Genomic DNA, 11,660 nt, shown 5'->3' on the forward strand with positions numbered 1-11,660 from the left:
CACTATAGTACCTTGTATCAAGCTGCATCTGCAGGTTTGTGGAAACATTAAAAAAGAAAACTAGAAGAGTATCATTTATTAGTCAGGACTGTTTCTCCATTGTTTGCTGTATTATATTTAACAACCTGGAAACAATAAAAACGTTTAAGCATCCGTGTGCAATCGTTACAGTCAGTTGAAGGCAATGCTATTATATACACACATACTGACATGTAAATGAAGCAGTGCAAATTGAATTGTAAAGTGTACATGTGTTATAAGTTACAGGCACAGATGTTCTGTACAGTGAGAGCAGTATAAAGACACAGGTAAACTCAGGTGTGAAGACTAGTACTGCCACCCATCAGACTCATTTACTATCAAGTTCATGAGTGTAAACGGGTACTACAGGCTGTTTGTGCATTAGTCACATTAGATCATACTGCTGATATTTAATTAGCTTACATGTACTGTAGTTCTGAGGCCCTGTTCTTTCCTTTTTCAAGCAGATAGTATAACTAGATATGACCTACAGTAGATCCAGGCCAAATTGCAGTAGAAAAGCTCTCAAATGCATCTCGAATGAGACCCGATTCAGAAAAAGCCAAGCATCCAATTTGCTGTAAAATAAATACTCTGCAATCTTTGAAACCCAGAATGTTATTTAAATACACTTTTGCAGTTCTGAACGTCTTAACAGAATTCTCTAAAAGAGTCTTTTAACCATCCGGATGAAAAAATGTCCCGCCTGCTTTACAAAAAAAAAAAATGGTATCCAGTTTCAAAGTCACAGCGGTTTTCTATCTAAGAAGCTGGAAATGACATATCTCGTTGGTCTTTTTTTTTTTTTAACTCAAATTAATACAAAGTAACATTAAATATAAGGAATTGATGACAAGATTCTTAAAGTTTAGTTCACATTGTACAAATTGTACAAATTGATTATGTACATGTGTCATCATTGTTTGGATTAGGAAATAGAGTCGGGAAAACTCCCGACTATTTAGGCACAAACTGATGCATTTTACTGCAAAGTATGAACAGGGCCAAAAAGAAAATCGGTGTTAATGAACATTTCATATTCTACTGGATAAAGTAACAGGGGCTTTGATTATCATTACCCAAAAGTTACTAATTTGGACGTCATTTGACGGTTAAGATAAGACTAAGCCTGAGTATAATATGTTAGCATCAGTTTGACAGCATCTTGTTCCACGCTCACGTCTGTGTGCGTTGGGTCACTTGTACAGGCTGAGCTCGGGGCTGTGGTACAGACACATGTAGGAGTCACACAGCAGACGGCGGGCGGACTCCCGTAAGGAGATGGGGTCAACTCTGCTCAACGCATCCTCTGATAGGCTGAGGTAGCGGCCCACCTCTGGACACGCCTTCACCCGGGGAATGTTGAAGCCGTTCTCGCCACCTGGGTGAGAGATATATATATATACGAGCGCTTTAACAGTGCTTGTTTTTATGTTTTAATCCTGTCACTAGAATGTATCGAAGTGAGGATCTCTCACCTTCCCGGTCTGCCATACTGTCAAAGAACAGCCAGTCGGTGGGGAGGGGCCCGTGCTTGACGAAGCTCACGTAATGGCTGGTTTCGATGCACGTTACGGCAAAGAGAGACATTCGTCGGCGGGTGCAGTGCAAAGGGCCGGTCCACGTTCCCCCGGGGACAGCAATCTTCACCGGGCCGTGGGACGTCCGCTTCCTGTGACTGTGGACCTGGTGATTAATAGAAAAGACCATCAAAGCCAATATGCAAAGCAAAAAAAAGACACTAAAGAGACTGAAAATGAGGGTGAATCTTGATTTATGCTTCTGCGGAGGCTCCATGCAGAGCTTTCGCCGTAGCCTACGTAAGTCGCCTGATGTTTATACTTGTGCGCTGGTGTCTGCATCGAGCCGGGATGTGTGTGTGTGTGTGTGTGTGTGTAGGGAGTGTGTTGTAGAGCGAGGGAAAAGTGATTGAGTGACGGCGATTAGCTTCGGAGCGAGTAGCGACTCTAGAGTCATGGTGAGAGAAACAAAGTGTCTCCCCTGTTCTTTCGGACCACGGTGGGAAATCTGTAGCAGGAAAAGTGAACCCTCTCCTTCATGTTGTTTATGGAGAAGGAGAACCAGGAAATGAGGAAATGTAACGCTACCAAACCACGACGTGCGTCGCCGCGCCGTGTTGTTACATTTTTCGAGAGGTGCACGTCCGGATACGGCGTAGGGTCCGGCGTAGATTCGTGCCTCCACGTACCTACGTATGTAGCCACGGCGTACATTTTACGCAGAAGTATAAATCACGCTTAAAGAGTGTTTTACATTGAACTTATATAGTCCAGGCCAAAAGTTTGGACACACCTTCTCATTCAATGCGTTTCCTTTTTATTTTCATGACTATTTACATTGTAGATTCTCACTGAAGGATCAAAACTATGAATGAACAAAAAATATGTACTTAACAAAAAATGTAGAATAACTGAAAACATGTCTTATATTTTAGATTCTTCAAAGTAGCCACCCTTTGCTTTTTATTAATAAGGGACAAAATTCCACTAATTAACCCTGACAAAGCCCACCTGTGAAGTGAAAACCATTTCAGGTGACTACCTCATGAAGCTCATTGAGAGAACACCAAGGGTTTGCAGAGTTATCAAAAAAAGCAAAGGGTGGCTACTTTGAGGAATCTAAAATATAAGACATGTTTTCAGTTATTTCATACTTTTTTGTTAAGTACATAATTCCATATGTGTTCATTCATAGTTGTGATGCATTCAGTGAGAATCTACAATGTAAATAGTCATGAAAATAAAGAAACACACTGAATGAGAAGGTGTGTCCAAACTTTTGGCCTGTACTGTACCTCTTTCTTTTTTATATCATATAAACCTGCAATCATTGTTTTTTTAAGGCTACAAATTAATCTCAGATCCACAGTAAGAAGTGGATACCTGTGTGTTGCAGGTCTGGCAGTACTGTTTGAGATGACCGGGAGTGATATCTGGGTCTTCATAACACTGGAGACACTCCCACTCAGCTACAGCCTGACAGATACTGCACTGTCTCAGAGCTAAAAAAGACAAAGAGAGACAAAAAGTACACTGCAGTTAAAACTAAACTGGGTACAGAACAAAAACTGATGTGAACCTAGCTAGATCTTAAGATTGCTTGAAGTAAACTAAAACTAATGATAGAAAATCTGATCTGTATTCATCTGAAACTAAACCTAGAGTGAAACCAGTACCAAAAACGAGCAAAAATGTAGATTTTCCCCCCTTAAAAATTGTCTTTACTGTCATCCAGCAGGTCTGTGATGTCCAGGCTGAGGGTGGGCAAGATGGCGTCAAACATTTTGAACTCCTTTCCGAACCGAGGCATGAGCAGTAAGAGGCAGGAGGGAGTCTGGTGGGGTGATCAAAACACATGACCTGATAGTTAAAGTCTCGGGTGACTCAAACAGTAAAATATAGTCGTTGGGGGCTTAAAACACCAAACGCCTTCTGTCACCTCGACAAACTTGAGGCCGGCGTGGAGGAAGGAGGACTCCAGCAGCTGCTGGACGCTTGCGACCCGCATCCGACTGGGCGAAGGCGAGGTGAGAGGGATGGGGGAGTCAACTGGCGAGACGGTCGAGGGCGAGGAGGGAGGAAGCGTAGGCGGGAAGAGTTGGTAGAGGTGACACTCCTGAGGCCGCTGAGTCATCGATCTGAAAGTACAAGGAAAGAGAAAAGATGAGGAATTGATGTAAGTAATTCAGATTTAGAAACGTGTCAAATGTGTGCATCTGCTAAAGGGGGGAAAGTTTCGCTGAGTCACATTTTTAACCAGGTCATTGAACTTTACATGAAAAAAAAAAAAAGATATTAGACACAAATTATTATTCCATTAATAGTATTTTTATGTCTTAAACCATGTCTAGAGGGGATCTTTAACAATGTAAATTAAGGGAAAATCTCATTGTTCTCAACCTTTTTTGGCTCTTTAAAATAAAAAAATATCACCAGTTATTTTTTCAAAGGTTTTTTTAGAGGCTTGAAGACGTAAAATCATCCAGTAATTAACAAGGGAAAAATATAAATATTTGAGGAAAGTCTGAAGAATTGGCTGAAATTTGTTTTTCTTGTGCTTCCCTACTCTGGTAATCATCTTGAAACCACCGATTCAGAGTCAAGATGAGACAAATTGCAAATAGATTTGATTGTCTAGGTTTATGAATTCACTGGTTATGAAATATCGGGCTCATTTTCAGCCTATGTGACATTTTACTTGAGCAAAATTTAACAAATAAGGAACTAAAACATAAGCCGGGTAACTTCTCTGTGATGGACTAAAGAAAACGACCTGCGAGCGTGATCACAACCTTAATCACCTTCTCACAGCAGAATACAGCAAACGCAGCTGAGTTGACTCCCAGCCAGTGTGAGAGCCTTTTCAACCTCCATTATATCAAAGAAGAACATTTGGCCTGTGTGATAGTGAAGCTATGTGTGCTGTGTGTGCGTGCGTGTGTCATAACCTGATCTTGAGGAGCGGCTCGACTCGGAGGAGCTGGAAAAGCTTGTTGAGGAACTCTTCAGGATCTGTCGGAACAGAACAGCGTGACAGCATTCCTCAGTCTGATCACATGCACACACATACACCTGCTGTGCTAATGCAGGAGGTAGGACAGAAATCCATGAGACACATGTACCTTTCTCCTGGTTGGTGAAACCTGTGTCTCTGTTCGCAGCCTCCAGAAGTCGTCTTAAGGCCATGGTCTTACTGGCACACACATAGCCATACCTTAAAAACACCACTGATGTATCAATAGGAGCAAATGCATTTGCAATAGCACTGTAGTTACTTGTGTGCATACACAGTTAGACACCTTCGCAGGGGGTTGACTATCTCACAACGCAGCAGGTCCTGAGCCTGACTGGAGTCTTTGTGAGTTTCAGGGTCAGAGGGCCAAAACAACACCCAGTCTGCTGAACTGCAGCAGGAGAACAGACTGTAGAGCACAGAGAGAAACAGACATACAGGTGATGACCGGGGAAACATAATAATCTATTTGTTATGGATACATTTCAGCATTTACACCTAAACAGCTGTAAGATCAGATTTACCAATGTAGTATCCCAGTGAGGCACAGAATAGAATTGAAGTCTCTTTTTATTATCCGTTAGTTCAAGGGAGCAATCCGTGTTGATCCTAACTAGCCACGTCTTCTGTTTATTCTGAATTAAGCTGGAAAATCAATAAAAGCCACCGCTTCATGTACAACACAGACTCTCATAGGAAGGATCAACCAGAGTTTTTAAAAATAGATTTAGTGGCTTTTAGTTGAATCACCATTACATTAATCAGAAGCAAAGAGGAGCTATAAAACAATGACTTTTAGGAACATGCTGCATAATATTACAGGTCGAGTAACTGACGTGTTTTTGAATTTGATGTTGATATATTTAATGTACTTTTTATCCTGACAATCCTCTCTGTTACTACCGAGTATGTAAACAGCCTGAGAAGTTACCTGAACAGCGTAGCGTCCAGGTAGCAGGAGTTGAGGTGACCCTGGATGCCTCTCTTCCAGCCCTGGTAGAACTGAGTGGCCTCGTCCCCGTCCACAGGAGGAGTGTTATCCTCCACACGCTCACTGCCCCACTCTGCAAAGGCTGGGAACCACACAAGAGACAGGATTACATAATAAAAACATTCAGATACACTACATTCAAATACACACTCACGTGGCACGCAAATATCATGGCTGGAGTGAAGAAGTGTATTTAGATCCAGTTCCTCCAATAGCCGTTAGCTAGGGGTGGGGTAAATCGATACAGCATAGTATTGCGATATTTTCCGTGGCAATACTGTATCGAAGTGTCAATCTATTATTATATATGTGTTGGTCAGTTTGTCTGCTTGACAATCCCATTTTGCAGCAATACAATTGAAGTGAGATAAACAAAGAGAAATGTATCTTTTTAGATAAAACAGATACTGACAAAGTTTCCTTTTGGGGATATCATTTGAAATTGGGAAAAAAATGAAGTTGGAAAAAAGGTAATAAATTGCAATCGCAGAATATTGCATTATGTTTAAAATCGCAATAATATCGTATTGTGACGATATTGTATCGTGAGGCCTCTGGTGATTCCCACCCCTGTTAGATACTGGCACTAAAGTTTCTCTTAAAGTACTTTTTTTTTCACAGTAGTTTAGTCATTTTGCCAGACACCACCAGACCATGCTTTCCTACCTATAGAGTTGCATCGCTCCACTTGATTGACAGGTGCCTCAGGGGCGGGAAACCTGGAGTCCCGTCTGCAGTTGCGAAGCTTGACAAACAGCCCCTTGTTGGCCGGGCAACGGAAGTGACGCTCACCGAGGTAACTGCCATCTGTACCTGCAGACAGCTCCTGGTCCTGACACACACACAATGGTTTTTTTTTTATCAGTGTGATACACTGCGATACAATATCATACATGTCAGTGTGGTGACTGTACTTTAGTTTGCTGTTGTTGGAAGAAAAAAAATGATATCAGAGGAATTCCATGTGTTTATCATGGTTTTCATCTTTAATATAAAAATAGAAGAAACTAAGTGCTGCCAAATGCACACATGGTTAATAAATCATCCAAAAGAAACAGCTTAATAAACTTTCACCTTACCAGCTCAATTCCTGCTACTGGCTCTGAAATCCCACCGATCCGTCCAATCCAGCGAATAACCCCAAAAAGCGGCGGGTCGTTCACTTCAACCATTGACCCCACCTCCAGCTCGCCCTCCAGTCCTGCTTCCCCCTTCTCCTCCTCAGCTACACCGTCGGGTGGGTCAGGTATCCCGTTGAGGTGCTGCTGCTGGTCGGTGGCGGTCGGCGACGTAGGGCTGCGGGGTGCGGGAGGGGGAAGAGGTGGTGGAGGCAGGGCCTTTTGGGTGGGTTTGGGTGGCGGCAGTGGTGGAGGTTTAAGTTGTTGTTTGCTGGGGGGCATCAGGGCAACCTTGGGAGCAGAGGCAGATGGGGGCACAGGACCTGGTTTAGTGACAGGGGGCAGTGCTGGCTTCAGGATGGATTTGGTAACTTGGTGTGGAGGGTTGTGACGTTGGGATTTCGTCTCTGTGGACAAAATGGAACAAGAGTTAGACGTTGCCTGAAATGTTTTCACACAAAATAGATACAAATAGGTGTAAAGTCTCCTGTATATGAAGTGTTTTTATGTGTTTCCATGAAGCACTTTTACTGCCTCATAAAATATAAAAAAAATAAAAATTATTTGATCACAACAAAACATTTAAAAGGTCCAATGTGTAGGAATTTCTCCCATCTAGCGTTATATATCGCAATCAACTCTCTCGCACCACGTAGTTCAAGGTACGTATTCCAGCTACGGTAGCCTTCACGCTTCAAAAAGCCGGTCTCTTGATCTTTTCAAAATTGTTTTTCTTTTTCTGAGCAAAGAAGAAGACTCCTGTTCCTGAAATTTGGATTTTGAATACGTGTGGTCCCCCATGTTTCCTTCTTCAAACTTGCCCGGGCCGGGAAGCTACGATAACCATTAGCAGCATAAGCAGCACCTGGGAGTTTATCATGTGACAGCGAAAACGAAAGGCAGAGCAGTATGTCCTGTATGTCCCTTACTGGCTGATGTATTTCAAGATGGCACATGAATATGGAGCGTCTACCCCATTTCATGCGAATGCAAATGTAAAATTTCAAGCCAATAGGAATACTTGGAATTGAGGGTGGTGGTAAATATTTATGAAAAAGGACAAGTTTGTGAACGGGCAACACAGATTTTGATAATGAACAACTAAACACGTTACACACTGGACCTTTAAGTCCAAGATTTTAATTTGCCACCACTGTCCCACTACAGGGGACATTTTTTGGTCTTTAAGTGTTCTTTCAACTTTGAAATCTCCTTTATAATCTAAGCACATATGTCCTTTTCACAGAAGACATTTTGATGTATCCCAGTAGGAAAAGTACAGCTGTAAATAATAAAATGTACATTATAACGGCTAATTTCATTTTAGCTGCTTTCTGTTCCAGTAAGCCATGACACTTGAATATAACTAAACGGTAACCTGGAATAACTTGAGCAAATGATTCCAACAATAGGCCAAAGGTTAATAAATAGCCATATATCCTGTCAGAGTATCCCCGTAAACAACAGTGAACTCTTACCGGTTCCCTGATTATACTGTAAATGGCTGTCGACTAATGCTTAAAAACGTACTGCGAGTGTACCTGAGGAAACCTTGGTGATTGGCAGAAGTAGTCCATAGAGGGGGGAAGGAATGTGGCAGAGCTTCTCTCCCTTACAATGCCCGTCCCAGTTACCAACAGGAACGTCCTGTAACACACAAAGTCAAACATAAAAGCTGCAGACACAACTGCTTCTCAAAGAGAAGGGATTCAAATCTAGTGGAAAACTATTCTAATAAACACATATGACTGCCTTAATTAGGAATACAGTAATAAGTTACATCACAAAAGGCATAGACTGTGCTAGGGATAATGGCTCATACATTATTACAACGTATTTCTATCACTTAGAAGGAAAATGTACATCATCCAACTTCGTCAGTAGAGAGATGACAGCAAATGAGGGGAGAGAGAGATGGGGAGTGACATTTGACAAAGGTTCAATTGTTTAATTGTCTTAATTTTGTGCTTTAAAAAAAAAAAAAAAATGTTTAAGATGATACAAATATAGATATATAGATATAAATACAACTAATAATTAATTAGAATTATTAATGATAAAAACTTAATTTGGAATCTGACTCTTCATATAATCACAACTTTGTCGTACTGACCAGCAGGACTCCGACGTACATCCCTGACGAGGACCGGCCGGGCAGGAGACCACAGTAGCGCACCTCCCCCCCATAGACATTGTCTTCCAGGGGAAAACACACCCGCTGGCCAATGTGGAATGGCGGCGGCGACGCAGGGCATCGGACCTGGACCTGGTTTTTAGCTGTGAGGGGCGCCGACTCCGCCGTCCGAGGGACGATGCCCAAGGCGTGCAGCTGAGGAGGGCTGCTGGGACGATGCTGGTGGAAACTAATGTGATGACTGTGCTGCTGCTGATGAGGATGGCGGTCATCGTTGCTCTGATGCCCGTTGCTGCTGCTGCGGTGGACTCGCTCGCGGGGTCGCTCGTGTGCGTCGGAGCCATTGTTGCTAGGCCATTGGCGGAGCCTGATGTGGCTGACCGGGACGAAGAGGGCGCAGGCTTCGGGGCAGCTGAAGAGACGGTGGCCCTTAAAGGAGCCGTTGCTCACTCCTCTACCTACTGCTGAACCCTGCAGAGGAGACAGAGAGGGGAAAACACACAACAAGGTGATCAAGCCTTCTTTCCCCTGATCATGTAAATCAACTGTACTTTCAGGGTTCAAACTAAGCACCACCTACTAGCCAAATGCAGGTAAGATATGCAATTGGCTGGAAAATTTGCTTTACTCACCAGCCAAAAAAACAACGGTAATCGAAATCTATTGAATGGATGGTAAAAACTGAACATTCACTAGCCATTTGGCTGGTGGATGAAAAAGTTCATTTTGAACCCTGTATGTAGGTGTGAATGTTTTTATTTGGATATTTGCCGTTTTTGTGATATTTATGTAGCTTTAATCCTTAAGATTTTTATTAAATCAAACCACACACAATTTATGGTCACCATTTTTTCAGCAATACTCATTCAATGTATGTACATTCTGTAAATACCTCTCTATACTGTACTTTTTGATTGTTAGCGGATGGATTTTAAATTTGGGATTCAAAGGAAACAAGGCATGCATGTGATCCAGCATTACTGTTTTTAATTTTATATCACGCTCCTCCTAATGTATCAGAGCTGTATTGCCAAATCTTAGAGATTATAACTTTGATGTTAATAGTGTTATATCCTAAAACCTATGTGGGATGCTAAAAGGTTTCTTCTTATATCCTCTATTCATGTTTACCTTGAGCTGTACCCCAAAAAGCACAGCGCTGCTCCCTCTGGTGAGCGGTCCAATGTATTTAAGATCTGCCTCCGCGAGCTCGTCATGTTGGCCTATTTGGACCCACAGCGGACAATCGACAGGCAAAGTAGCAAAATGCTGCAGCTTCCCGGGATTGCCTGGAAAAATACAATGAAAACTAGAGAGGGAGGAAATAACTGATGTACATATGCTGTTAGTTATCCCAGAGCATTATCAAATAGGCCAGTATCGAAGTGACAAAAAATGTGATCTGGCTTTACTTCCCATTTCCCACTTCAAATTTTAACTCTGTCCTCAGAGCCTTTATATGTCATGTATGAAAAAGGTCACACAATTAAAAGTACTAAGACAGCATGTTACACCACAAAAATCTCTTTTAATAATTACTACTAGTATTTCTTCATTATTGCGCCTGCCCCCATGTCTATTAATACTACTACTACTACTACTACTACTACTACTACTACTACAATTGTCATTAACTGGATACTACTATTACATTCATCATTATTACCACGATTTTCATGACCAATTCTCCTAGTTTGTTCATTGTTATTACTACTACTACTACTACTACACTACTATCACTGCAATAACATTCCCCATTGTTTCTCCTCTTATTAACACATGCATGTCCAGTATACTAATACAAGTACATGAGCACAGTACTGTCTGTAACACTACTACTAAATAACAATTAATGAATTACTCAGAAGTTTTAGGCGAGTCTCTGGGTCAGATACAGGCTCCAACAGGCCGTTAAGGTCAGTTGGGACTTCAAGCAGAAACTTCCTCTCTATTTTCAACATGATGTCATTGTCTAACACCTGTGGAGAAAACAGGAGGTGGAGAGAAAGACAAATATAAGGGAGAGAAGAGGAAAGAAATTAAGGGTGAGGCACATACATGACAGAGTACTACACTCAGAGGGAGTGAGATTAGTTAAAAAAAGGAGTGCCATGATAGGAGGCACACTTTAGGATTTAAAAGTAAAAAAAAAAAAATCGGTCTCACATTATGCAGTCTTTTACAGTGAGAGAGTACCAAAGGCCAGGTGGTGAGGAATTATTGTAACTCCATCAAAAAGTTTGAAGAAAAAAAAAAAAGTATCTTTATTGGTCTTTAATTTAGGGTGAACAACCATTTGTTATCAAAGGAACCATGTAAGGAGGTAATTATTCTTCATAAAACGACCTGAAAAAGATCCCTCGAATGATAGAAAATATTGGAAGACAATATAGTTCCTCTTTGAAGACAATATAGTTCAGTATCAATTGACGTACAAATTATATCATTTTTTTGTTTTGTTCATTATACCCAGAAATAGTACTACTATATGACAAAAAAAGCAGCAAATCCTGACATTTTTGCTTTAACAATTACTATGTGTTAATTATCGAAATAACTGCTAATTAATTCAATTAATTGTTTACCTTAAATTAATTATGCCGCCTTAAACTAATGTAGGTTACTGATGCCAATACCTTGAACCAAGGGGCGTCACCTCTGTTCTTGCCCGAATCTTGCTCCAGGCATATGTACCCCCGCAGAAGCCGAATGGTACCTTCCAGCTGGTCCTGGACCTTCAGGTCTGTCGAGAGCAAGAACATTTTTGGGGGGCGGCGCTTCCTGGTTTGCTCGTGGGCCCCTGACATCTTACGCGTGTCTTTATAACGTTGTGTAGCCGGTTCGCAGAGGAACTAAATCCTTC

General features: G+C 41.7%; 1 protein-coding gene across 1 annotated transcript; it reads right to left on the minus strand.

Moving 5' to 3' along the window:
- Positions 1 to 61: 61 nt before the first annotated feature.
- Positions 62 to 11,637, minus strand: si:cabz01101003.1 (ubiquitin carboxyl-terminal hydrolase CYLD). Its single transcript, XM_039822685.1, has 16 exons — positions 11,434 to 11,637; positions 10,659 to 10,776; positions 9,929 to 10,086; positions 8,777 to 9,268; positions 8,205 to 8,310; positions 6,625 to 7,070; positions 6,212 to 6,377; positions 5,486 to 5,627; positions 4,841 to 4,963; positions 4,664 to 4,755; positions 4,490 to 4,553; positions 3,481 to 3,679; positions 3,267 to 3,375; positions 2,925 to 3,043; positions 1,500 to 1,707; positions 62 to 1,402 (listed from the first exon to the last, which is right to left on the minus strand). Exons 1-16 carry the CDS (start codon positions 11,602 to 11,604, stop codon positions 1,218 to 1,220), a joined length of 2,898 nt encoding a protein of 965 aa, XP_039678619.1. The 5' UTR covers positions 11,605 to 11,637; the 3' UTR covers positions 62 to 1,217.
- Positions 11,638 to 11,660: the final 23 nt, after the last annotated feature.

Source organism: Perca fluviatilis, chromosome 14, assembly GCF_010015445.1.
Source record: "Perca fluviatilis chromosome 14, GENO_Pfluv_1.0, whole genome shotgun sequence".
Taxonomy (NCBI): domain Eukaryota; kingdom Metazoa; phylum Chordata; class Actinopteri; order Perciformes; family Percidae; genus Perca; species Perca fluviatilis.

Bases quoted from the DNA above. Each gene is read 5' to 3' on its own strand.
- si:cabz01101003.1 (XM_039822685.1), bottom strand. From the start codon at position 11,604: ATGTCAGGGGCCCACGAGCAAACCAGGAAGCGCCGCCCCCCAAAAATG. The intron at 9,269-9,928 runs GTAAACATGAAT...TCTCCTCTGCAG, and splicing joins TTTTTGGGGTACAGCTCAAG to GGTTCAGCAGTAGGTAGAGG. The intron at 1,403-1,499 runs GTGAGAGATCCT...TCTCTCACCCAG, and splicing joins CAGTATGGCAGACCGGGAAG to GTGGCGAGAACGGCTTCAAC.